Source organism: Mobula birostris, chromosome 23, assembly GCF_030028105.1.
Source record: "Mobula birostris isolate sMobBir1 chromosome 23, sMobBir1.hap1, whole genome shotgun sequence".
NCBI lineage: Eukaryota > Metazoa > Chordata > Chondrichthyes > Myliobatiformes > Myliobatidae > Mobula > Mobula birostris.
In genome coordinates, this window is record NC_092392.1 from 48362604 (window position 1) to 48387257 (window position 24654).

At 40.9% G+C, this 24654-nt stretch overlaps 1 protein-coding gene across 1 annotated transcript in view; it reads right to left on the reverse strand.

Annotated features, from left to right (window-relative positions):
* Positions 1-2145: 2145 nt before the first annotated feature.
* The window catches only part of rerg (RAS-like, estrogen-regulated, growth inhibitor), a 71876-nt gene continuing 49367 nt past the window's right edge, over positions 2146-24654 (reverse strand). The window contains exons 4-5 of the mRNA XM_072240993.1: positions 12936-13009; positions 2146-4184 (exon numbers count right to left, since the gene is read on the reverse strand). Of these exons, the coding sequence (XP_072097094.1) occupies positions 3777-4184; positions 12936-13009 (482 nt within the window). The 3' untranslated portion in view covers positions 2146-3776. The remainder of the gene's footprint in view (positions 4185-12935; positions 13010-24654) is intronic.

Here is a 24654-nt window from a genome sequence, read left to right on the forward strand (position 1 = left end):
ACATATATATGTGTATATAATAGTTACATTAAACCAGTAGCGCAAAAAATAAAAATAGTCTCACACACACACACACACACACACACACACACACACACACACAAAATGCTGGCCAGGCAGCAAATCTATAGAAAAAAGTACAGTCGATGTTTCAGTCCGAGACTCTTTGCTGAAGGGTCCTGGCCCGAAATGTCAACTGTACTCTTTCCCATAGACGCTGCCTAGCCTGCTGTGTTCCTCCAGCATTTTATGTGTGTGGCTCAGATTTCAATGAGATAGTGTTCATGGGTTCAATGTTCATTCAGAAATCAGATGGCAGAGGGGAAGGAGTTGTTCCTGAATGATTGCGTGTGCGCCTTCAGGCTCATGTACTTCCTTCCTGATGGTAGCAATGAGAACAGGGCATGCCCTAGGTGATGGCGCCTTTTGAGGCATCATCTTGGAAAAAATGCAGTCCTACCGTCTGGCCCATGACCACTTAAAGCAGAGATGGAGAATGCTACTGAGAACCTCGTCCACACAGTAGTACAGCAAAGACACAGCGCTTTCAGCCCAACTATTCCATGCTGACCACAGCATCCTTCCACCTAGTTCCAGTTGCCCATGTTTGGCTCATAATCTTCCAAGCCCTTCCCTTCCATCTACCTATCCAAATGTCTCTTAAATATTATAATTGTACCCATCTCCATCACTTCCTCTGGCGGCTCATTCTGGCTACTCACTGCTGTTTGTGTGAAGAAGTTACCTCTGAGATCTCCTTTGAGCCTCTCCCATCTTACCTGGAATCTGTGTCCTGTTGTTTTGGACTCCCCAACCATGACCGTCCACCTTATCCATATCCCTTATGGTTAAGCCTATTACTCCTACTGAGGCATAGACTGCTGACAGCAGCTTGCAGAATCCTGGGCTGGTCTTTCAAGTTGTCCCCAGGTTTAGCCCATCTTCAAAGATCTTTCCTCTCCCAGGGATAAGGTCTTCGGAGTTTCTGTTGGCATTTCTGTAGCTCTGGGTTTTTACAGGATGAGGTTGATAGCCCCGTCCCTACCCCTCCTCCTTTTGCAGCTAGACTTGGGACTGTCCATGACCCCTCATGCTTTTGTAAATTTCTATGAAGTCACCCCTCATTCTCCTGCTCTACAGGAGTTCCTGCAGTGACCACTCCTTTCTATAACTGGTCCTCTAGTCCAGGAAGCATCCACGTAAATCCCTCCTACACCCTCTCTGGCTTGAAAATGTCTTTCCTACAACAGAGTGATTTGAAACTGTACGTAGTACTCCAATTGCAACATCACCAACGACTTGTATAACTGCAACATAATGTTTCTGCTTCTAAAATCAATATCCTGATTGAAGTCTGGTCTCTGGCACTATGAGACAACAGCTCTACCAGGTGCACCACTATGCTGTCGATACTTCAGCATCATTGGACTTCATTAAGTGAACTTTCCATTTATGCAAATAGGTATAAACTGCACCAAATTATTCCACTCCGATGAAGCTCACAGTGACCCTGGTTAATTATAACCAAAGTAAAGGAAGAAGTTTAGCCAGCTGGTGGTGTAGTAGCATCCACACCATACTTCCAGGCAAGTGTGTCTTGGATTCGAATCCGGCCGGCTCCTTGCACGTTTTCCATCCGTGCTGGATTGAGCATCGAGCGAGCATCTCAACCTCGTTAAAAAAAAGACAAAAATACTAAAGAAATGGCAAGCTTGCTGCCCAACGCACCACAAGGCACAGAGAGTCACAACAAAACAACCTTCTCGAATTACAACAACTGCTTCACTAAAAAGATTCGGTTCTAATCAAGAGATCAGGTTGGTAGTTCTTTGATGTCATTATCAGTGCACCATGGACAGAAATGGGTTTCCTGGTTACTGAAGGTATATGTGCACTAGCATCTTCAGCTGGATTAAAATAAAGCTTTTATTCTCATTTGCAATCTTAACAGTGTTGCTATGATATGTCATAGATAGGAATGTGAAAACTATGTATAATTACCCTCAGACAGCATTGTATAACCAACCTGCAGAATCTAGTGCCCACCTCTTCTATCAGATCCATCATACCAGTCAAGTTGGGACATATCAGTACACTGAAATACGTGTACACTTTTGCAGTTAGTCAAACATTTGGAAGAATAGCAAATATTTCAGGATTTATTTTACATGACAAAGCAAGTTACAACAATAATGTGGCAGTAAATATATGAGGACGCATCTTTTGTACATTTGTTCAGTATTTAAAACTTGGAATGCTCTACAGAAGTCAGTCCATTGTACATGAGGACAAATTTTCACCATGCAGAGGTAAATCAGTTCAATAACGTTTTACATACTTCTCCATTTAACACAGTGGTTTCTAATTTGTGATGTATTAATTTTCTAATCTGTGGGAGTTCACCATAATATTATTTTCTACTTTATTTAATTCATTTGTACTTTCTTTACTGAAATTATTTGGAACATTTAACTTTTAAAGTAACAAATAAATTTACATCTCATGGGAAAATAAAACTGAAAATTGTACACAGAACATAAAATCCTTCTACATGTTTTGAAGTTGTTTGCTACATTAATAACTGATTATTTAATGAATATAATTGAAAGCTCGACAGACCACAACATCAACTAATGAAAAACCATACTTATACTGATTGTACAAAGTGCTGTGTAAACAACCAACATGAGATAATCAAGCATGGACTTAATATTGATAACCACTGATTCAGTTTAAAAGGACTGTCAACTCTTCCAAGCAAAGCATGAACTGCCTTATCAGCAGCATCTATTATAAACAGGCAGCGGCACTGCAGGATCCCATTTACTAACATTGTTCTCAATAAAGAGATCCAATGTTATTTGAAGATTTGAAAACAGCTCACATATATTTACAATTTAAAAGTCTTTCCTCTGTTCATTTATTAACAGGCATTACATCAATGTACAATGAAGAGGTTTTCTTTTTCCCAGTTCTCTCCCTGCCCTATGAGGTCCTGGCTAGAAGATGAGGCTCCAATTCCTTGGGAGGAGATGGTCCTTCAGTTTTGCCCACCGTTAATAAAAGCGATGAGGAGCTAAGTGGTCAACTTGACTATCGTGGGTGGGGGGGGGGGGGGAATGCATTGAAAGTGGTGCAAGCAGATGCAACCCCGTCATCAAATTGAGAAAACATTCACACACCTAGCAAGGGCTGCTACTGAGTAACTGGGTATGAGGACCAAAGAAATATTCTCACTCCCCTATCCCAGAGGCTGCTACCAACTACCCTCAGTTCAGAACACTGGGAATGGATTCTAGGCAAACCTGATCTGTAGACTTGCCATTACCATAACCAGCTGAGCTACTGTAGTAAAAGACAAGATCTTGATCGTTGGTTAAGACTGGTTGCTATTTGCAGACCACTATCCTGTGCATTGCACTGCTTAAACTTTTAATTCTAATGGAACTGGAAACCTTAGTCAAACTCAAAATGAGAACACCCATCATAAGATATAAAAACCTGAAGTAAATTCTTTCCGCCTCACTTCATCCCATTTCATCTTTATTAGTAAACCTGTATACAGTAAGGGTTATCAGCCTGACACGCACTCTTCAATGTGATATATAATATTATAGAACATCAATTTTTTTCTGTCAGATGAATGCTTGGCTTTGCCTATTTGACAGAATATAAGCTACTTGGAAAGCTAACACCCTTGACTGCTTATTTCCTATTTTATATGATATGAATCTAAGTATTCTTCCGTATTTAAACAGGTTTCCTTCAGCACTAACTTAACTACTAATCTTGGTCAGCATTTTGTTGATGGCCTGCTTGACGTGGGTTGTGGAGCTTCTCCGCCTCGTCTTGCCTTGAATCATTTTGCGGCGTCTCACTTCCCTGCACAGTTCATAGAAGGCTTCATTGATGTTACCTTCCCCAGTGCAAGCTGAGCACTCGTAGAAAGCACAGGCCATTTCCGTTGCCATCTTCTCCCCTTCTTCTGTGGTGACCTGTCTGGAATGGTCCAGGTCAGCTTTGTTGCCCACGAGGATCAGTGTCACATTTTTTGGCTTCTTGATTTCATCCAGAAAATTTTTTAATGAAATCACTTCTTCAAAGCTGATTCGATCCGTGATGTCGTAAACCAAGACAAAGCCCTCTGCCCAGCGCATGTGACTTTCCCTCTGAATGGCATCTTCCTGAAAAATAATGATATGTCACATACTTTTCGTGTTGGGAGACACTGAGATTATTACTGTCTTCAGATATAGAAATAAAACAAAGCTATCATCTAATAATCAAATTCCACTCTAGAGACACATCACTCGGTTTAAGAATTGGTGACCAATTCCTGCTAATAATCAAAGCAAAATCATTTATTTTCTCTACCTATAAACATATACTCTTGGATATTAACCAATGTTTCCTCTCTGGCGTGCAGGCGTGCACGTGCATACATCTTTTGCTACTGGTGCACAAAGTAATTTAAAGTGCGCTCAAAAGGTTGTCACCCTTTACCTCATTGGCATGTTAAGTATGTTTCATGATCTAGCATACCACATTTCCTTTTCCGGTTTCTGATGAGAACGGTGTTGACCACGTAGAGTTTGTGACGATTTGTCTGTACATTTTAGAATTGGCTTATTTATACTGCTTTATTGAAGAAATTATTGATCCACTATGTTGAATTCCAAAGAAGCAAAGGGCATGAAGTGCAAAAGAACTGCTAGTTCACTTAAAGCAGAATGGTTTAAAGAAAGAGTAGAAAATGCTACATCGGTAGTTCATGGGGTCAGGAACGTGCAGCTACAATAAATACTTATGTACAATACAGAAACTGGAGTTACCTGTGTGATTTGTCGTGATGCAAAAGTTGCTGGAGAAGTTGCAAGTGGGAAGAAGTGGAGTGATGTTTGGAAACTTGGCTTTTTAAAGCGTCTTTTAGCAAGCAAATCACATATGAATGGTGTGCAAACCTCTGGAGAGAAAATCCTTCATTACCTGACACAGGCCTGCTACGTATGTTTTGTGACAGTGCAAATGAATGAGGGCAAAAACGGTCAAACCCAGAGGAAAGCAAAGTTCTTATTGACAGTGTTTTGCTAACTGGTAAAGTGAATACATTTGTATAAAAAATTCAGCGCGCACATGTTGTCACTGGGCAAAAAATTGCACAGCACAAGATTTTTGCACACACTGGTCATTGCAAATTAGAGGGAATTAGATGTGCTTTGACAGCTTTCTGCAAATAATGGGAAGGTGGTAATTCTTGCTATGGTAAAACTCTAATAATACGTTATCTGATTATTCAGAGATCTGGATGGTTCGGCAATTGGTTTACTGGGACCTTGTTCCCATGTCCTATGAACCTGACTAGGGCTATTGAGCAGCAAAACTAATCCAGAATCAAAACAATTGCTGCTAGCCTGCAACCATCATAAGATTGTTATACTTGCATGACGCAGTCTCAACTCCAACAAGATAATTGTTCCCAAGAGTTGAATCCTTTGTTCGATCCTTTATTAGCAATAAATGATATTGTGGTCAGCAAAGATATTACCTCCGTCGGTCCTAAGCCACAAGCTGTCACAAAATAAGCAAGAATATGTAACTTATTACCTTTGATTTTACCACACCCCCACTCATGTGACTAATTACCATAATAAACCCCACAAAACAGAGTACAAAGCAGATAAGATTACTGATACATAGCTCTTACAGCTCTGTTTCTTATGGTCTCTTTGATCTAACTGGGTTTATTGGAATGATTATTATGCTACTATGTACTATGGAGTATTAATTATTGAATGATATCCAATAGTCTTTATAATCTGCCTACCAGTGCCACCCAAGTCCTCTGCCTGCAGGATTTATGGAATTTTATTGTAATGTATCTCTGAAACTTCCTTCCAGAAAGTATATTAGCCAGTCAGTGAAGCCTGAAGGAGAATTTTCACAGGGGCTCGAACGACCGTGTTAATACTTGAAATTATAAATAGTATGTATCGCGAAGTATTGTAATATTGTATTAATGTGATCCTGTAATCACTTTGGAAAAGGAAAAAAAAAGGGCAATTTTCCATTTAAGAATTTATCATAGACTCAGTTCAGTACAGGTTTGCAACTGCCTGGTAAAAAAAATCACTTGAGCAGTGTTGACCTACATTGACTGAAATATGACTTCCTTTTAGACCCAACGACCAGGAAGCAACAATGAAGGAAACATGAGCTGAGAGGGCATTTGAGGTTGACAGCATTTAAACGTTCATTGTTTCCTCATTGTTCACTAAACTCTTACAGGAGCAAAAAGCATAATGTAAAAGAAGTTCCTGACTACTAATCTATCAAAACAGATCTGTTGAAAGTATCTTAATGCAGTCCCATTTTTAAAGCAGGAACCTCCGCTAAGCTAAAGAGAAATTTCAGTCACTGAGTTCAACCAACAGAAACAACAAACCAGATGAATGGTGAAGAGCCATTACAGTTCCTCTGGAGAATGTATTACTCCAAACAGAACATGAATAGTGAGCCAATTTTCTTTATATAGCTTCACCGTTGATTTATTTGGTCTTATTTCCATGGGTAATACACATTCAGAGAAAACAAAAACCAAATCATACTATTCACTAAGACCTGCAAAGCCCTGCCAAATGCTGGGGAGTGCATTAGTGAGCAAGACTGCCAAGTGCTGATTCATAAATTGAAACGGAAACCGCTTTGGTAAGGTACCCTATATGGTATGCATCGCTATATCCATCTCCAATTAATTGGAGAGAACACACAACAAAAAGCTTTTGGACTACAACAATTGTATTAATAAATTCTTGCAGGCAGAAACTTTCTCAAAGGTTTTTGAATTACAGGTCCATTAGTGTCTTAGGAACTACATTAGATTGCATTTCTAATTCTAGTATACCACCAGAATACTTTTTCCAATCATGTTATGGGAAACGGGAATAAGAAGCTTTCATACCAAATACAGTTAGTTAATAGCACTAATGACAAGGGCCTTCAACTCCTTGAGAACATTAAATTGTGACTCAATTCACCTTTACTCTACAGTCTTTGATACAAAAATCACCTGACAAAAATTTGGCAATTCTGGCCTTGGAAATTTCAACAGAACAGAATCCGAAGTATTTTTGAGACAGCCAAATCCATATTTCGATCACGTTTATCTTTTTTATTTCATTTATAAATGATGTAGTTATAATTTTCAGATTATGCTTTCCCCACACACATCCAATCAAAGAGAGGCTTGAAGCACAGTTCATGTAGAAAGTGATGCACAAGGCAAGGCATGTTACCCATCCTGCTGAACATTCTCAGCACAAAAAAAACCTATGTTATGGAGATAGGAACAATAACAATTATGAGCTGCAAGCACAACATTCATTACGTATCTCTAAATGCCAAAGAGAATGCTGTGGTTGTCTGAAGAGGGATAACCTAGAATTTAGACCCAGCAACAACTAAGTTCCTCCAAGAGGCCAACAATCGTGTCGTTGGGTTTGGAGGCTTGCGTGCCTCAAAGACCTGGAGAGCTCTGTTGGCCGGTGTCAGGGCTTTATACTTTGACCCTTGGTAGGGTCACCCATACCAAACAGGTCAAAGGGTAGGTGCCAGACAAAGAGCAGTTCACGGGTCTTCCAGGTCCGGGGGTTCAGCTCAGGGCTAACAACAAAATTGTTATGGAAGCAGCAATGAAGAATCCTTCTACATCTGAGTGCGACAGTATTCCTGAGTGTCTATTCAGGATATCAGTGACTGACAGTCGGGAAAACCAAGAGGAAGCTACTGACATGATGAAGGAAGCCGTGAATACCGCCAGAGGTGGCGCCCTAAATGCCAGTGGCATAACGGGAAGTAAGTAACAGTTAGGTTGCTCCTTTTTAAATTGTATAACCTGTATAACAAAGATTTGAAGAGGAGTAGAATTCAAAAGCAAATGGGCAGTTTTGCTGGTCCCATAGACCAGTGACTTAGAATTACTTGCATTTGAACAACAAAATTCTCTCTCCAGCACCTTGGCCAATGCGCATCCCTCAATGATGCTTAAAACTAGATAACCTAGTTGTTATCTCATTGCTCGTTTGACTTCCCTAAGCACTTTGGTTCTAACAGTGGCTATGCTTCAAACATAACCAGGCTGCAAAGTGCATCGGGGCATCATAAAAAATGTGAAGCATGTTGTACAAAGGCAAAGCTTTCGTTCTTTTGTCTTTCCTTGTGGTGCCATCCCCTACTGAGCACACAGAATACAAATCAACTTCAAAAGAAAGAGATAAAAACAAACCAGCAGCTACAATTACTCATCTCCCCTTAACCCAAAAGAAAACTGCAGTGCCCTTCTCTGGAAAGCAAATAAAAGAGGCCTGGGGAGCTAAGAAAAACTCCTCAAAACTGAGGCAAAAAACTATTAGGTAGGTCACACTGGGCTTAGGTAGACAAACAGAAGAGGCAGTTAAACTGGATGAAATCCTGCGGTGTGAGAGGCATGTCTGAACAATAAAGAATGTTCCTTGCACAGTCTAGTTCATTGTTTGTGCTTTTTTAACAATCGCTCTTAAAACGATATTTATGTTGTAATAAGACAGAACTTGAATACTCTCCAAGCTGGAAGTCTCTGTATGTATAGGACTTTAAGGATATCAGCCAGCTCTAAAAATAACAAGGTTTAAGGCCGTATTTCATTTCATTCAGAAAGCACGAGTGTAGGCTGCGTTTTTTCTTTAAGATAGCTGAACCAAACCTGATTTTGAGTGCTGTGCTGGGACTTCAGCAAGCAGCAGCTTTATGTTAAACGTTCATGTTACACTTCACAGTGTTACACAGAGAAGAGAGGCACAAAGCTCTGTGGGAAGGCTGCTGAGGAAATGGACTTTTCACCAGCAGGCAGCCGAACATTCAGAACCACTGATTTCTGTGGATGGAGAGAAGCAGTGCGATTGATGGCTTTGCTCCCCAGAAGCTGGTATGGGTCCACTGGGCCAAATGGCCTACTTCATGACAAATATAAGGTCAGGAATGACAAGCAGTATGCTCTTTACAGTGCAAGCTGGTAGTAGGCAAGCGACGGCGACTTTCAACTCTGGCCACCACCGCCCTTTGCTGACAGGAAAACGCACAGCCTCCGCTCAGTGGAATCTGATAAGAGTTTATATGATTAGGAGAGGCACAGAGAGAACAGACAACCAGTATCTTTTCCCCAAGGCTGAAACATCTGCTGCTGGAGGGCGTGCATCTACGGTGAGAAAGGGGAAGTTCAAAGGAGATGTGCAGTCCAAGAGAGTGGTGGTTGCCCCGAATGTGCTCCCAGGGGTGGTAGAGGAGGCAATATGATGGAGTATTTGAGAGGTACACGGAAGTGTAGCAAATGCAAGGATATTATATCCATGGAGCCATAGGTAGAATAGGGAGAAGGGATTAGTATAGTTAGGCATTTAGTTGGCTTGGCACAACATCGTGGGCTAAAGGACCTGTTCTTGTTCTCTGTTATTCTATGTTCTATGGTACCATGGATAAATTCTTGTAGTGTAAGCCAATGTTCAATTCTTGTAGTGTAAGCCAATATTCAATTCTTGTAGTGTAAGCCAATATTCAATTCTTGAAGTGTAAGCCAATGTTCCCTCTAATTTGTAATGACCAGTGTGCGCAAAAATCTTGCACTGTGCAATTTTTTGCCCAGTGACAACAACATGTGCGCACTGAATAACATCTTCAACAAAAACAGTATAAATAAGCCAGCTCTACAATCCGCAGACAGATCGTCGCAAACTCCATGTTGTCAACACCGTCCGCATCAGAAACCAGGAAAGGAAGTGCGATTGTGCATGATCGTGAAATATAACATGCCAGTGAGGTAGAGGTGACAACCTTTCGAACGCAGTTTAAATTCCTTTGTGCACTAGTAGCAAAAGATGAGTGCGCGCGCACACACGCATACCTTAGAGCAAACATTGGTGTAAGCCTATATCTTCACAGGCAAAATATTTGGATGGTTATTTGAAACTAACATTTTTTTGTGTGTGTGTGTTCAAACCAATGTAAAAGTTCTCCTTGTTCTTGAATGCCAAAGGACTGAAATTTAACTGGAACTGGAAAACAAGTTTACAGACTTTAATTCAGCATTACACAGTGTTGTAATTAAATTCCTAACCAATTCAGTATAATCTAGCTCCCAATTTCATCGAGCCAGTTCTCAGAAGACAAACATAAGAACTGAAAATGAGCTCTTTAGAATTGTTACTTCAATAACAGGACCTATCATATACTTCCAAAAGAAGGAAAAGCAAAGTTACTCACCAAAACATGGTGTAGACAGTAATTTAAAACTTGGCAACACTTTGTACAGGAAATGCTGCCAAGGTATCATAGTGCAGAGGTTGCAGTGCCCAATTATGACACCGGTAATTACATACATCCAAAAACATACATGGGAAATGATAATAGTTATTCAATAGCATCAAAGAGAAAATCATAAACACGAGAAAGACTGCAAACGCTGGTAATCTGAAGCAACACACACAGAATGCTGGAGGAAATCAGCAGGTCAGGTCACATCTAAGGAGATGAATAAACAGTTGACATTTCAGGCCCAGACCCTTCTTCAGGACTGAAAAGGAAGGGGGATTTGCCAGATTTAAAAGGTGGGGAAGTGGGGGGAAGAGAAAATATTTAAGCATAAATCCAGCTTTACATTTCTGAACTTTCCAGCTTTTAAATGTTTTGTCCTGAACCTGGTGAGTCCACTGCCAGTAGAACACACTACTTCCGACACATTCCTAAATGTTAAAGCAGGTAGTTTACTGTCTCATAATGGAAGATCAATTTGTTAATTGAATTGGTCTTGAAGTTACTAAATACAAAAATGTTTCTTTGCTTATCAGACGTCCGGCTCTGTGTCAGAATGGACAGTAAATAAATAATGTGCACTTGATACAGGCTGATAAAGATCTCATTCTTTATAGGAATATTCTCACTTTCCAGGGAGGATACTACTGAATGTGATGAAAGGAAAAAGAGGAACTAGTTTATTATATAAGAGTGCACAGATTGTCAGTATGTATTTGTTAATTATGAATACAATAGTATCCACAAGGCCTCTGATAATTCTCCTGAGCTCAGTGCCTTTACAAAACCAAAAACGAAAATCAATATTAAAATCTGTATCTCAGTCCAGGCAATCCAGAAACTCTCAGCCATGCTTAAAAAAACATCCTAATAAACACTTATCTTCTTCCAGCCTCTGTCAGTATTTCCACTCTTCCCTCCTCCACCTGCCTATCAACTCTCTTCACCCGGATTCACCCCTCCTCACCTGGTATCACCCATTATTTGCCAGCTTTATACTATCACCCTGCTACTCTTTCAGTCCAGATGAAGGGCCTCGTCCTGAATGTCAACTGTCCATTTCCCTCTACAGATGCTGCCTTGACCCACTGAATACCTCCAACATTTTCTGTTTTTCTCATTCCAGAATGCAGCATCTACAATGTCTCGATTTCAGGGTTCCTCTGGTCAGCCTCTCACTTCACATCCCATTGTCTTGGACTCATTTCAACTCTGTTTCAGGTTATCTTAACTTGCAATCTCAATCAACTTGTACTCATTAAAACTACGTTCCTTGATCCACCAGTTCTCAACCTTGTGTTAAGATCCCTTCTTATTCATCCTAACCTTATGTCTAGCTTCCTCCATGTGAAAACTTCAATTCAGTTCCTCCTCTCTCCTCTATCCTACCAGCAGCAATCTTCAACCTTGGACACTCTAGACTCTGGAATTGTCTCTCTAAATCTCTCTGCCTCCATTACACTTTTAATACCTCTAAGACAGTGTGTGTGTGTGTGTGTGTGTGTGTATGTGTGTGCGCGCGCGCGCGCGTGCATACCACAGAAGCTATATATTACCAAACTGAGAAGTGAGAGGCTCGTTTCAGCAGAGAATTAAGATATGTGCCAATGTTAAAAACAAATAAACTAATAGTTACTCTTTTCTAATCAGAACATTACAAATAGTTTTATATCTCCCATACCTTTTTCTGGTACATTTTCAAGCATGCATGTGGAGAGGATAGAGGACAAGACAAAATCATCAAGATGGTAAACACAGTGGATTCCGGTTAATTGGGACAACTCTTAAAGAACGAAATCAAATCAAGAAAATAGCCAGGATTCCCTTTGGTTATTTTGGCACTATACCACTTACTTGGGACAGGAGACTGCTGCCAAACATTTTCTAACTAGCGTCAGTCGCATGCATGCCATGTGGCCGTCAGACACTACTGTGCATGGAGTGAACAGTTTTTAAATAGCGTCACTTGCATGTTTGTGTTCAAAAACAGTGATTTTTGTCACTGATAGTTGGCAAGTAATAAACAGTAAGACAATTCAGAACAGTTCTGCTCACTGTGGTTTCAAAAGTTCATTTTTGGAAATGCCAGAAATGGCCAGGAGTGAAAATAAAATAACTTCACTACTTCAACAAGTTAGGACCCACGAGTAATTTTAAAGTATTAATAGTCATCTTGAATATTACAACTAAAATGAAGATTTGGAGGATGTAATCATTAAAAGCACCGTTTGAATACAGTCCATTATCTGCACTAGATGTCTGCGCTGATTATGCTCATTTACAGTTAATCAAAAGAACACGTCAGCGTACATTGAATGAATTCCTCCATTGATAACTATTAGGAGCTATACAGTTTTATAGTATTGTAGTAGTACTTAGTAGTGTTCTAATTTATTTTGTATTTCACTTAAATACATAATTTGTTACCCAGTTAAATGGTAGTTTATCATTTTTATCCTTTCCATAAAAATTAGCCAATTTCAACTAATTGGGGCAGCTGCTTAACTGGGCCAAAATGTACTGGACCCGATGTGTCCCAATTAACCAGAACAATTGATTAAAGATTATCCTGGAGCTCGGGCATTGCATCAACTCACCTGCCCAGCAGTATCTAAGATTTCCATGGATACTGCTTCATCATCAATGGTTGCTTGGTGGCGATAGGTTGACTCTGGAAATTTGAATACAATAAAAAAAATCGATTAGCGCTGGGAGACACCCAGCTTCAACTTTAAGTTTGACAATAATGCATAGAAATTGATTTCAAATGCAGACAGTTGTTATTTCCTAAAAAAATCACAAATTTTTAATCCAATCTGTTGAAATATTTGAAGAGTCTTCCAAACAGGTAATTTATAAAGTTGGGGTCTGATTGTGCAAAACTTTAATTTTTAATTTAGAAGGATTGGGTAAACTTGCACAGTTTCTATCCAAATTCAAACCGCTTCTACTGAAACAGTGCTGACACACTCATTAAAGTGTGGCTCTTTGCGAATTGGAATCCTGCTACTATGTATAACTCTCCAAGCAGTTTGTTCTGCTGACGGGCACTTGCTCAAGCAGTTAACCAAAGAGCATTTGTCAGTGAAAGTCACCCTTTGGTCTGCGCGAAATTTGTTGGTCTGCCAGCACATCGAGATGTCTGTAGAGGCATGCTGCCAACTGGAGAACGTGCTGAAGGACGTAATGAAGCCAGGTGCAGCCAGCACAAGGATTCAGTGGGGAAGGACCACAGTATAGGGTTCTTCCACTACTGGACACGGAGGAGCTGGGCTGGATGAGAAGGTCCCTCAATTACTATAGTAGTGTACAGCTCCAAGAGAGGCAACAGTTCTACTGGAACACAATGTAACAGAACATTACTTAACACATTGTCTATGAATGTAAAAACAAAAAGGCATTCTTATTCTTTATTTTTATAAACAATTTTTATTATGACTTTAGCTCATTTTGATTTTAAAAAAAGTTGCCCTGGAACTTGTGGAGAAACGGCAGCTGAAATCCCAGTTTTCCAAGTGTTATCCCCTGAGCCCCCACCTCCGCCCATATCTGACAGCAACCTCCAGATGTCTGGAGGTCACCATGCACAATAATTGGGAAATTTGCAGTCAATGCCTCCACTTGTATTGCAGACTTCCTGGAGAATCCTGTGCCAGATTAGGAAGCACAGGGTGTCTTCACATTGAGTTTTGGATGCTGTGAGACCTTCAGGTAAATGTTTTCCACGTTTCCATATATTCTTACCAAGAAAGATCCTATCGAGTCTCAAATTGCAGGCTGGTAGGTTAATTGACTACTGGATATTGCCCCTAGTGTGTAGGTCAGTGACAGCAGGGGAGAATAAAATGGCGATTAGTGTACAATTAGTATAAATAGATATTCACTGGTTAGATGGAAGAACTTGTTTCCATAACGCATCACACAGTGAGACTACTGACTCATTCAGCAATCCCCATTCCTACACTAATTTGCCCCACCTCTTCTCCTCACGCTCCTTCAAAACCAACATCCTTTTACCCAAGGAGCAATTTACAGTGGGCAATTAACTCATTAAGACATTTTTTCATAGATGTTATTGATCTAAAATTTATATCGTTTTCAAGCAATTACCTTTAAATTCTCTGATAGATTCATATCAGATAATTTAAGGTGGGGTGGGGGTCACGTTATTTAAAAGAATGTAAGGCATAAGAGCAGAATTAGGCCATTCAGCCCATCAAGTCTGTTCCACCATTCCACCACAGATAATTTATTATCCCTCTCAACCCCATTCTCCTGCCTTCTTCACATAACTTTTAACGCCTTTACTAATCAAAAACCTATCTACTTCCACTGTAAATATACCCAATGACTTGGCCTCCACAGCTGTCTAATCACAATAAATTCCACAGATTCACCACCCTCTGGCTAAAGAAATTCCTCCTTATCTCTGTTCTAAACAGACATGCTTTTAAGTGTTAAGAAATGTATAGAAGCCTTTTAATACATTTTAAATTGTTTTAGTAAGTTTTTCTCAGCATCTCAGTTCAAGTGTATAACTATTACAGGCCATTTTGGAAAATCAGTCGCAACTGAGGTCTAGGCCCTCCTAATTGGGACTTACATTGAGGAAAGGCTTCCCTTTCACCAGGTATGAATGGCAAAATTGTTTCCGAAGCTGAACAAACAAAGGAGTCAGAGGAAGTCTTTACTTCAGAAAGAATGTTTTCTTTGATGTGAGATATTAATACCAAGATCGGAATGGTGGACACCAAGATTGATAAACTGACGAATGCTAATGAAAAGCTTGAAAAAACCGTTTCTGCTGTCCAGGAATCTTTGAGGAATTTGGAATTTCAATATCAGACGCTTAAGAAGGAAACTAATAGAACTGGAAGAGAACAGGAGACAGTGAATCAAGTGATTAATGAACAAGAATTAAAGATATCTACTATGGAAAAAACTTGTTGAGCTTTCTTCAGAATTATTAAGAATTAAGAAGAAAACGACTGATCTGGAATAGGATGAATTTACGCATACTGGGTTTGCCTGAAAACATGGAAACCGGTGAGACACTAAAGTTTTTCATGAATATGCTATACTCACTTTTTAGTGATGTACTTGAAGCTCCTCCGACAATAGAGCTCACTGAATCCTCCGCCCAAAGCCTTCTGTCAAGTTGAAACCTCACCCAGTGATTCTATGTTTGCATTACTTTACTACTAAAGAAGCAATTCTTCGAGATGCTGGGAAGTGGGGCAAGCTAATTTACAATAGAGTAGAGATTCGCATAGTTGAAGATTTTGCCCCAGAGGTTTATGCAGAAGGAATTAAATATCGGGAAGTGATGGCTGAACTTTATAAGAACTGTCATCCCTCTTTGCGTTATCCAGTTTGTTTGGGAACTTCCCTGCCTAATGCCCCCCCCCAAAACAATTTGACTCCCCAGAAGAGGCTTGGAAATTTATAAAGGAGTTTAAGCCTGTCTTGCAAACAACTTAAACACTTAATCCTCGGCTGGGAGTCGTTTGTAGCTGGATCGTTGAAAGTTCAGTCTGCGTTTTGTGGCTGCCCAGACATCGTTTTGGCTGTTTTATTTTTTCCTTTAGAATTTGTAAGAGTTTAACACTAGTCATAACATATTATTTGGTTGGATCTATCTTTTTTGAATAGATGATAAATTTTTATTAAGTGAATTTAAGATGGCCACTCTTAACTACGTTTTAACCTCTGTTAGCCATGGACCTCTAACAATAACCGATGGGTCTGTGGGCCACATTGGCAACCCCTGGGCTAAAGGGACAAGAGGAACTTGTGAAGGAGAAAAGAATCAAGTGGGAGGACTCCAGTCTTTAAAACTTACTTAAGCTTCTTTTTTTTTAAAGCTTCTCTTAAGTTTCAGTAACATTCGGATTCTCAGAACCTGTAACACTGGCTGGTCCAACTAGGTTGGTGGTGAGGCAGATAAGTAGGTTGGCGGGGGGGATCACGATATTTTTCTCCTTTCCGTGATCAGAGTAGTCCCTTGCAAGAGCAGGGTGCTCCTTTGACAGGAAGGACCTCACCATTACAGATACCCTCCAGTGGCTCCCAGAAATTTTATTTGAAGGGAGGATAAAGACAACTTTATTTCTCACCAAAACTGGAGGCAAGTGGCCCCATCAAGGCCTGACTACAAATACCAGCTGGCTTCAGGTCAGCTTGCATACTGCTGTATCAAACTCTTGAACAGACCTTGTGCAGCATAATGACGGCGTCTTGATCACTCCTCTACTTCACTGTGGTTCGTCCTCTTCATTTGTCTACCTGCACTGCATTCTCTCTGTAATTATAACTCTATATTCCATACTCGGTACCATCTTAATGTAAATATGTATGGAACGATCACACACGCAAACAAAAGCTTTTCTTTGTATCTCAGTATGTGTGATGATAATAGACCAAGAACTAATTACTTATGACTGACAGAAAACATGGCCTATCCTTTTATTATTAAGAACATGATTCATGAGACTGAGGGATCATTTGTGGAGATATTACATTTTTGCTTTGTCATCTTCAGAACCTGCACTGTTTCTTGTACATCCAGACAATGCGACTGGAGAAACTGACAGATCCCAGCACACCGCCAGGATCTAACAATTTGTGGACTCAGTCAGCTCCATCATGGGCACTAACCTCCGTCGCGTCCAGGTCATCTTCAAGGAGCGGTGTCTCAGAAAAGGCAGCATCCATCATTAAGGACCCCTATCACCAAGGACATGCCCTGTTCTCATTGCTACCATCAAGGAGGAGGTACAGAAGCCTGAAGACCCACACACTCAATGGTTCAGACAGCTTATTCCCCTCTGCCATCCATTTTCTAAATGGACACTGAACCCATGAACACCTCACTACTTTTTTTAAATTTTTGTACTACTTATTTACTTCAATATTGTATATAAATATTTAATATAATTCATGGTTCTTTTCTCTATTATTATGTTTTGCATTGTACTGCTGCCACAAAGACAACAAAATTCACAAAGTATGCTGTTGATTTTAAATCTGATTCTGATTCTGCGGCCTACCTTTCCTTGTAGCTGCTTAAAGTGATAGCAGAGTTGCATTGATCAGGGAACACTACCACTTTTCACACTGATGGCTGTCATTATTAATTTTGTCTTTAGATCCAAAGCTTAGCTACTGTATGAATTCAGTGGGGCAGCAGTCTGGTACGTGATCTCACTCAGAGAATTGCGCATGGAAGTCAGTATGTTACGTCATACTTTTAGAAAATCGTCAACAATGCTTGAGGGGTACTGACCACACCGCCCACACACCAATCTGTAGACCCATCAAGTTGGGCTCCACAACAGGCAGACCTGCAACCTTTTAACCCTTATGCATCGTCATCAACAGGTTGTGGAGTCAATACCAATGATCAAAGCCAGAATATCCATTGGAAATCCAAAAGTCTGCTAAAGCCTGGATCAGCAAGTCTTTGCAAGTCCATTGGGGAAGTCAAAGCCCAATGTCGGCAAATCCACGAGTCTACTAGAGGCCAAAGGAGAACTGTCCTGGGGTTGGTTGAGCGGGGTCGGTTTTGCTTGTAGTGTTCTGTGTTGTTCTACCAAGCCTTGCAGGCATGTTATATTGCTACTGGAATGTGTGGCAATACTTGCAGGCTGACACCATCACATCTTTGGTTGTGTCGGTTATTCACTCAAATGACACATTTCACCATATGTTTTGATGTACATGCAATAAATACATCTAAATCTAAATCTGAATCTTAAACAAGGAGATAACTGGAAGTTTTCAAAGTTCCCAATGACTCCAACAAGTCCATGGTGGCACACAGTCACAGTATTCTGTGCATCCCTGGGGAGGACATAGGTTCTCCAACAACACTTTCCAAACATCTGCTCTGGATAAGTTGCAAAATTAGTGCACAATACAAAAGCATTAGGGTTAGGATTAAATTTATAGCAACTTTAATTGGCTTTAAGTTAGCTGAGGGTTACAAAGTTTGCTGCCAACTCAGACAAAGAGCTTTAATTTTATGTACTCTATAAACTGTCTCGAGAAGGTAGTAAAACTGCTAATGAAGTTACTCTATGAATAATATTAGGTTTTTTTTATTCATTTGATGGATCATACCCCGTGCATCTCTCATTGTTCTTGAGGAGGTGATGGAGAGATCTCTTTCATACCACCACAAAGGGATTCCCAAGCGTGAAAAGTTCCATTATTTTAACTTAGCAACAACAGAAGAAGGGCAGACACTTTCCAAGACAGCACCACGGGCGATGCAGAGCGCATGTTCCCTTGCATCTGCTGGCTGTATTGGTCTTCTTTTTAAGCCCATCATCCCTGGTGGGGCAGAGGCTGCCAATAACAGCCTCTGATTCTATCGCGAGGAAATGTGCAGATGCTGGAAATCCAAGCAACACACACAAAATGCTGGTGGTACGCAGTAGGCCAGGCAGCATCTACAGGAAGAGGTACAGTCGACGTTTCAGGTCAAGACGCTTCGTCAGGACTAACTGAAAGGAGAAATAGTAAGAGATTTGAGGGGGGGGAGGAGGAGATCCGAAATGATAGGAGAAGACAGGAGGGGGAGGGATGGAGCTAAGAGCTGGACAGGTGATTGGCAAAAGGGATACAAGGCTGGAGGAGGGAGAGGATCATGGGACGGGAAGCCTAGGGAGAAAGAAAGGGGGAGGGGAGCCCAGAGGAAGATGGAGAGCAGGCAAGGAGTGATTGTGAGAGGGACAGAGAGAGAAAAAAGAGGTGGGGGGGGGGGGGATAATAAATAAATAAATAAATAAGGGAACGGGTAAGAAGGGGAGGAGGGGCATTAACAGAAGTTAGAGAAATCAATGTTCATGCCATCAGGTTGGAAGCTACCCAGACGGAATATAAGGTGTTGTTTCTCCAACCTGAGTGTGGCTTCATCTTGACAGTAGAGGAGGCCATGGATAGACATATCAGAATGGGAATGGGATGTGGAATTAAAATATGTGGCCACTGGGAGATCCTGCTTTCTCTGGCGGACAGAGCGTAGGTGTTCAGCATTCAGCATCCTCTCCCTTCTCCAGCTCTGTATCCCTTTTGCCAATCAACTTTCCAGCTCTCAGCTCCATCCCTCCCCCTCCTGTCTTCTCCTATCATTTTGGATCTCCCCCTCCCCCTACCACTTTCAAATCTCTTACTATCTCCTTTCAGTTAGTCCTGATGAAGGGTCTCCGCCTGAAACGTCGACTGTACTTCTTCCCATAAATGCTGCCTGGCCTGCTGCATTCCACCAGCATTTTGTGTGTGTTGCTCTGATTCCATCCCTGTCCTGGACTGAAGGTTGATTAGCCCTGTGACTTCTGCTTCACTGCACAACCTTACATGACTTCCAGGCAAAGGTGAGGTCTTTGGAGCTTCTGTTGGCGTTTCTGCAGCACTGGATTTTTTCAGGATGGGGTTGCTTGCTCCTCCTCCAACCCTCCTCCTTTCACAGCCACGGCAGGGTTTGCACTGGTCTGGGTGGTAGAAGTTATTCTTTTGGGGGGAGGTTGCAGAAGACGACATGTTAAGTGGCTGCAGTGCATCTTATGGACTGTAAACTCTGCAGCCATGGTAATTCAGTGATGGCAAGAGTGACTGTTTAGATGTGGTGATTATCAAGTGAGTTGCTTTATCCAAGATGTTATTTGCATTAGCTGGGTGATGTGGAAGCTAAGTATGTTGAGACAGTTGCCTAGTTTTCTATCCCAGTCCTGGTTAGTTTAACAGTGATGTCCACCAAGCTACTGCTGGTGAGAATGTCCCTCTCTTACGAGGACACCACTGCTAGAACAACAATGACCTAATCAGAAATGAGACTTGTTCTGGACATTAAGCAGACAGTCTTGTCATCTTCAGAAGTTTTCTGATGACTCTGCCATAGTTGGATGCATCAGCAAGGGAGATGAGGCTCAGTACAGGACTATGATAGGAAACTTTGTCACATGGTGTGAGCAGAATTATCTGCAGCTTAATGTGAAAAAGACTAAGGAGCTGGTGGTAGACCTGAGGAGAGCTAAGGCACTGGTGACCCCTGTTTCCATCCAGGGGGTCAGTGTGGACATGGTGGAGGATTACAAATACCTGGGGATACGAATTGACAATAAACTGGACTGGTCAAAGAACACTGAGGCTGTCTACAAGAAGGGTCAGAGCCATCTCTATTTCCTGAGGAGACTGAGGTCCTTTAACATCTGTCCGACAATGCTGAGGATGTTCTACGAGTCTGTGATGGCCAGTGCAATCATGTTTGCTGTTGTGTGCTGGGGCAGCAGGCTGAGGGTAGCAGACACCAACAAAATCAACAAACTCATTCGTAAGGCCAGTGATGTTGTGGGGATGGAACTGGACTCTCTCACGGTGGCGTCTGAAAAGAGGATGCTGTCCAAGTTGCATGCCATCTTGGACGATGTCTCCCATCCACTACATAATGTACTGGGTGGGCACAGGAGTACATTCAGCCAGAGACTCATTCCACCGAGATGCAACACAGAGCATCATAGGAGGTCATTCCTGCCTGTGGCCGTCAAACTTTACAACTCCTCCCTTGGAGGGTCAGACACCCTGAGCCAATAGGCTGGTCCTGGACTTATTTCCTGGCATAATTTACATATTACTATTTAACTATTTATGGTTTTATTACTATTTAATTATTTATGGTGTAACTGTAACGAAAACCAATTTCTCTCAGGATCAATAAAGTATGACTATGACTATGACTATGTATTACAGCTGACACCTGACAGGGGTGCACACTTCAGGCCCACTCAATGGGTTTGCCTCCTTAGGTTAAAAAGTATTAGGGTCAGGTATTAAATATCAGCAATACCAGTGACTTTCACATTTTGTTAAAGATAAAGGTCAGCTTTATCTGTCACATTACATTAAAACATACAGTGAAATGTGTTGTTTGTGTCAACCAAATTAGCAACACTTTCTTCCAACTATTGTTCAATGTGGAGAAGTACTGCTTCACCAATAGATCAAAATGGTCAGGTAAAACCCAACAAGAAGTTTCCTCGTTGGAACTTTTCCCATGAGAACAGGGTTTTGAATCAATATTGAAGTCTCTACTTATTCAGGTTCTGAATGTCACTGGTAAGGCCATTCTTTATTTCCTATCACTAAATGCACCACAACTGGATGTCAATTTCAGGGGCATGTAAGAGGCAAACATAGTGACCAAATACACGTCGGACTGAGTAACGATGGCAGATTTCCCAAGGACACTGGTGAACCAGATGGAGTGTAAATCCAATAGTTTTGTTGTCTTCATTAATGGCTTTCTTTTTTAACTCCAGGTTAACTTCCACAGCCACCAGACTGGATTGCCATCCCGTAACTTAATCACTGTACCACCCAGTACCATTGGAACACAGGCCAATCCAAGGATAGTTTCGAGGAGACTGGGACATTGCTCGAAAGATACAATTCCATGATGAGTCAGGCCATTACTTTAAGTACAACTTCCAGTACAATTAAGTACAGTCATTCAGTTTAGACGAAAGCCCTCAGATGTTTAGGAAGACATTGTAGCATGTGCCCTTGTTCTATTTTGCACTGGGGTTGAGGCCAGATAATCTGCCCTGTTTATTGTGTTTTACACTTGTTACTCGCAGAGGTTTGCTGTTATTTCAAAGCCCACATCATTGTGGCTCTGTAATCAGGTAGGGGCAGCAAATCCCAAGATTTTCCCAATGATTATTACATTCATAATTATCATAATTGATACAAATTATTTATTCCAGATTTATTGAATTTAATTCTGCCAGCTAATATGATGGGATCTGTACCCATTTCTCCAGTCCATCAGCCCAGGTCTCTGGATTACTAATTGAGTAATTTAACCACTGAGTTTAATGTATTAAAATGATATGACACAGTCATCATGGAAATAATCATAATATAGGATATCTTCTTCAAATAAACATGCTCCATGGATTCATGTTTTTTAAAGGTAGTAATGTAGAAGCTACAAAGCTGAGAAGTTTAGGCCGGTACAGACGGTGGAGCCACTGCCTCACAGCTCCACTAATACCGGTTCAATCCCAACCTTTGGTACTAACTGTGTGGAGTTCAAATACTCTGTGTGACCAAGTGAATTTCCTCCAGGTTTTCTTAAAGATATGCTGGCTGGTAAATCAATTGGTCACTCCAAATTGCCCCCAAAGTGTGGGTGGGCAGTAGGATTAAAACTGTCTTAAATGATCAAAATAAAATAACATTTATTAAAAGCACATTTTTTTTATTATAAACACACAAAACACTGGTTTAATTACTTATTCAAGTAATATGCAAAACTGAGTTGTCCTTTCTCCTTCCAACCTTCAGGTTAGGGATCCTGTTCTCTCTTTCTTATGATGACACAGGAAGAGGCTATTTAGCCAACAAGGTCCATGCTGGCTCCCAGAAGGGCAACCCCATTGGTCAGTCCTATTCCAATTTTTTTTAATTTCCCTGTGAGTTATTCTCACACAAGCCTATCAATACTCCTCTGAATCTTATGTCACTTAACTACACCAAGTGGAAATTTAAAGTAGCCAATAAACCTATTATTCATTCTGAATCAAGCCTAACTGATAGACACATCCTACCTCACAGTTCCCTCACTACCATCATTGTTAGGTTAACTTCAGAGGTACAGATTTTATGTGAATGCAAATGGGAAGAACTATGAAGTTAAAATTAACCTTCACATCTGGGAGCTGGATTCCTGATGAGATTGAAGTCTCCTTTTTAACTGCTCGCAAATGCCTATGTGAATTCAATCTAAGCAAAGACAAACCAGATCCCAAAGCTTCTGGTCCCACAGAACTACCTCTCCATAGCATTTTCATTGATACAGATACAATACCGTTCAAGTCTTGGGCACATATACATAGCCAGAGTGTCTAAGACTTTTGCACATTTATCAATGCAGAAAGCATTATTTTGGTGACTGCACTTTATAACACTGCGTGTATATAATTCTATGTAAAAAATGCTCCTTTCATCTGAGGGTTAACTAAACAGGAAATAAAAGCTTCAAACCTGTGTATGTGGAGTTCATGAATTTAGATCTACGACATTAATCAGAATGGTGCCTATAAATGAATTGCATAGTTTATTAAATGGAGATTCAACCTCTATTCATCTATGTATAGCTTAATTAGATGACTACAGAACACAGCCAAACATCTGAAAAACCAATCACCCTGTCAGAAAAGCGATTTATGTATCAGCAAGGCAAACTGAAATGTAAATGGATTTGATAAAAAAAAGAAGATAAAATCTGCAGATGCTGGAAATCCAAGCAACACACACAAAGATGCTGGATCAGGCCAGGCTGCATCCATGGAAAAGAGTAAAGTTGATGTCTTGGTCCGCAACATTGACTGTACTCTTTTCCGTGGATACTGCCTGGCCTGCTGAACTTCTCCAGCATTTTGTATGTGTTGCCTGGATTTAATAAAAAGCATTTTTTCTCTTCATCAAAACCAAGAGTTAAAAATAAAGTAATTGTTGAGTTTCATCTCATTCACCAAAATGATCCTAACTGACCAAGTCTAGTAACACCAGTGGTTTGCTTGGTGGACCAATAACTCCTCTCTAGGAGTGTTCATTGCCTAAGCGATGTTAATAAAGCTACGTTTCTCATTTTTCAATGCCTTTCAGGTTTCCAAGTGGTTTGGGAAAACTGGGAGCTGCAGTGAAATGAGAACGAGAGCAGGGTCAGATCTCGAAGATAAATGGCTTTCCAGCTCTGCTCACAGGCAAGGAGACAATTTCCTCAGTCCCCTAAGCTGTCCTTCACACCACCCTCCAAACTCTTTAACACCTTGCTCTCACTGGCCTCACTCTGCTCCAGCTTTCTAGTCTCCACACTCCTCAGCCATGCTTTCTTCTTCTACCTCCATTTCAATCTTTAATTCCACCTCCTCCTCCTCCTCCCTGTTCCTGTTTCCTGATCTCCAACCTCAGACCTTCCAACCTTCATACAGGAGAGACGATAAAACTTCAATTCAGTAAATCCTTTGGGATACCCATATATCTGGGTCTGCTGGTACCTCAATCCCTGAACCACCACCTTCCTTCTCTGGTAATATTGAGGCCATTGTAGTCTTTTGGGCAACTCTAACAAGTTGGAGACCAGAGACAGCAGATGTTGTAATCTGGAGCAGCAAACCAATTTGCTGGAGGAACTCAGCCGGTCAATCACCCCTAGTTGATGGTGGCGGGGGTAGAGATCATCTACACTTCAGATCAAAACCCTGCATTAGGACTGAGAGTGAAGATGGCCCCTCAACAATAACAAATTGG